The 3,337-nt window shown below is 57.6% G+C and overlaps 1 protein-coding gene across 1 annotated transcript in view; it reads right to left on the bottom strand.

Moving 5' to 3' along the window:
- Positions 1–3,337, bottom strand: part of PDE2A (phosphodiesterase 2A) — a 64,185-nt gene that overhangs the window by 31,945 nt on the left and 28,903 nt on the right. The window contains exon 5 of the mRNA XM_006141138.2: positions 2,090–2,179. Within this exon, the coding sequence (XP_006141200.1) occupies positions 2,090–2,179 (90 nt within the window). The remainder of the gene's footprint in view (positions 1–2,089; positions 2,180–3,337) is intronic.

The following is a 3,337-nucleotide window of genomic DNA, read 5'->3' on the forward strand; positions in this document are numbered from 1 at the left end:
CCAGCCTCCTCCCTGGCGGCCGATCCTTCAGCAGCCTGGCAGGGGCCTGAGGAATGTGCCCAGAGAAGTTAAGAGCCCACTCAGGGCCACACGGAGTCCTGCGCTGGCAGAGAGAGGGGCGGGGAATCCACGGGGTGGAGGGGACAGATCCCCACTGCACTTCCGATGTCCATGTGTCTCCCACCCCCTGCTTCCAGCCCTCTGGGTTAAAATTAGCCGAGTTTATTGGAGGGAAGGAGGGAGCTTTCAGGCACATCAGCACCATCTGCATTCGGGGCTGCCTGCCACAATGGATGCTGATGAGGGAGCAGGTGCGGCAGCTCTTCACCCTGGGGTGGGGAGGGAGACCCTCCGCCGCCTCCCGGCCCTCCCTGGGGGCACAGCAGAAGACCTGAGCCCCTCCACGCCATCAGCCAGGGCTCCCTCACTCAGGGCTTCCCTGACTGACAGGTCTTCGGGGTGGGCCAGGGCAGACACTGCCCACCGTTTTAGGAGCCCAGACGGCCGCCGCGGTTCCAGCCCCCAGCTCCGAGGGTCCAGTGAGTCAGATGTAGGGCGTCTACGCTGGCTTGCCAAGGGCACCCTGCCCGGAACACCTGGCCCATCACCTCCCCCCACCCCGGCAGCCACAATAGCTATGGAGGCACTAAGGGCAGACCTGTGGACACCGACTTGGCAGCGTCCCCAACTCGCCCTTTCCAGATGTTGCCTCCGTCCCATCCGTCTCCAGGAGGACTTATTTTTGGGTACCAACACACCACCCACTTCCTCCCAATTTCACACTCAATAAAGCTCACTCATTAGCCCTCCTCCCAGGCTGGCAACTTTGAGCAGGGTTAGGGAAGGCAGAGCTGAGGAGAGGGAATAGGGTGTTTGGGTGCCAAGTCCCATTTGTCCCTGTCATGCAGCGTGACCTTGGGGGACATGCCCTCCTTCTCTGTGCCTCCGGTGGCTCATCCATCAGGCAGACCCAGGGACAGTGGGCCGCGCTGGGGTAGGAGTCGGCCGTACTTCCAGGAGCAGAGCTGCCCTTGGCTGGTTGCAGAGCAAGGGGAAGACATTCAAGGCCTTCAGGGTTGGGGCACCTCCTCCTCCAGGAAGACTTCCATGCCCTGCAGACTGGATCAGAACCATTTCCCCAGGCCCCAGAGTCCCTGGCACGACTGTGACCCTGCTGCATGGGACCTAGAGGGCCCATTCACCCACCCTGCCGACCCAGAGATAAGCAGTGGCCATTGATGCCAGCTCGGGGAGTGGCCCGGCAGACGGAGAGGGCACGACTCCCCGACAAGGCACTCTGGGCCCAGACCACCACAGTCACCCTCCACCTGCCCCAAACCTGCAACTCCATGGAACTGAGATGGGGTCAAGGGAAGTGTAAAGGTCGCCGGAGGTCATTTTGTCCAGCCTCTGTCTCCAGGCAGGCTACTTTAACCCAACACAGACCCACTCATCAAGCTGGGCCCCATTCCAGCACCTTCCAGACATGGCATCTAGGGAGCTCTGTGTGTCTACCGAACACGCTCCACACCCGCCAGGCTCCACTCTGTCCTCACGGCTACCCTAGGTTATGACTTTTCCAATTAACTTCTAAGGCCCCTTTTAATAGAGACGGCACAGGATTCTTTTTTTTTGTTTTTGTTTTTTTTGTTTTTGTTTTTTTTTTTGAGAGGTTTTTCGCTATAGGGTGCGTGTGCTCGCCAGAAAGACAGAGAGACAGAAAGCGAGAAATCACCCCCCGGGGGGATGGCCACACCGCAATCCCTTCTCCTCCATTCTCCTCTTGGGATCTTGGGTACACATGCACACGCACCTAGCGTGAGTTTTAAGCCACCGGGTCCGGGACGCGAACCGTGCTCAACTACATGGGAGTCCAGCGATGTAGCCATTACGCTAACTGCTGGTCCCCCACATCACAGGATTCTTAGACAAATCCTTTCTTTGGTGCTTAGTTTCAGGCCTTCTCCTCCAGAAAGCCCTCTGAGAAGACTCACCCAGACTCTTCCCCTCCCCATGAAAGGAACCCTGTGGGAGGGAGCACAGAGATGGACTGCACTTTGGGATGGAGTGGGAAACGAGGGGCACCTACCACTCTGGGGAGCACAACCGAGAGGGCCTCCTTGACAGCCCGCTGCAGGCCGACGACATCGATGACAGAGCCCAGGCTCAGCAAGGCATCCTGGAAGAGAGAACGGGGCAGTGAGGAGCTTTGTCGGACAAGACAGAGCAGCCCCGCGGGCCCAGAGGCTGTGAGCACACACCTCCAACTGCGACCAGAGCCTGAGGTTCGCAGATGCTGGAATCCCGGAACCTCAGGATCTCAGATCCAGTCTTAAAGCCATAGAATGTCCAAGTCCCCTCATCTTACAGAAGGCAAACTGGGGCTCAGAGAAGGTGCAGGGACAGCAGAGGTCTCACAGAGAGGCAAGAGGTCAGGTCTGGCCCAGACCCCAGGTCTCTTGTCCTTCAGCCAACGACGTCTTTGGCATCATAGAGAAAACCTAAGCTTCCATGTTGAAACAAAGCAAAATGAACAACCCCACATGCGAACCCTAGCTCCGCTGTACACTAGCACGTGTGTCTTCTTGATAGTCACTGGGCCTCAGTCCTCTCCCTGTAAGCTGGGGGCGACTCTGGCTTTGACCCCCTACATGCTGACATGAGGACGGAATGAAACCATGCACTAGAAGCACCTTCCAGAGTGCCCAGCACAGAGAAGGTGCTCAGCTGAATGCTCACGGAAGTGGGGCCCCCCTCACTTTCACTCAGTCTCATTTTCCAGCCCAGTAAGGGGCTGGGTTGAGAGAAGCAAGAGCCGTAGGGGTGCAGGATCCCATAGCGTGGGTGGGAGACGTGCAACTGGGCCACCCCTGGCAGCCACAGGAGGGGAAGAAGTCAGCCTTGACCGCCTCACACTGCCCATCCCAGGAACCGGCCCCGGCCTTGGAGAGCCGGAACGGAGACAACGAAGGTCTCTGCTGCTTGTCTATTCACTTGGCCAGAGCCACGGGGATCAAAGAGAAAGGTAATGGAACAGGGGGTCCAGGCCAAGGCAGGACCGTGACTCACACCATCCACTCAGCCATGCCCTCCTCCCCGCCCTCAGAAGTCCTTCGTGATGTCTGCTCTGGGGACAGCTGAGTCTGTGTTCAAAAAGCAAAGTGATTAATGGCAGGATGAAGAAGACACGGTGTGGCCCTTATTCATGTGAAAATGATAGGAGGGTGAGGGTCCTAGTGGGCCACAGCTCAATATGAACCCAAAGGGTAGGCATGACTGGTAAAAAAACAAAAAACAAAAAAAAAAAAAAAAAAACACCGCAACTTCAGGCCACACC

This window comes from Tupaia chinensis, unplaced genomic scaffold, assembly GCF_000334495.1.
Source record: "Tupaia chinensis unplaced genomic scaffold, TupChi_1.0 Scaffold000047_1, whole genome shotgun sequence".
Lineage (NCBI taxonomy): Eukaryota > Metazoa > Chordata > Mammalia > Scandentia > Tupaiidae > Tupaia > Tupaia belangeri.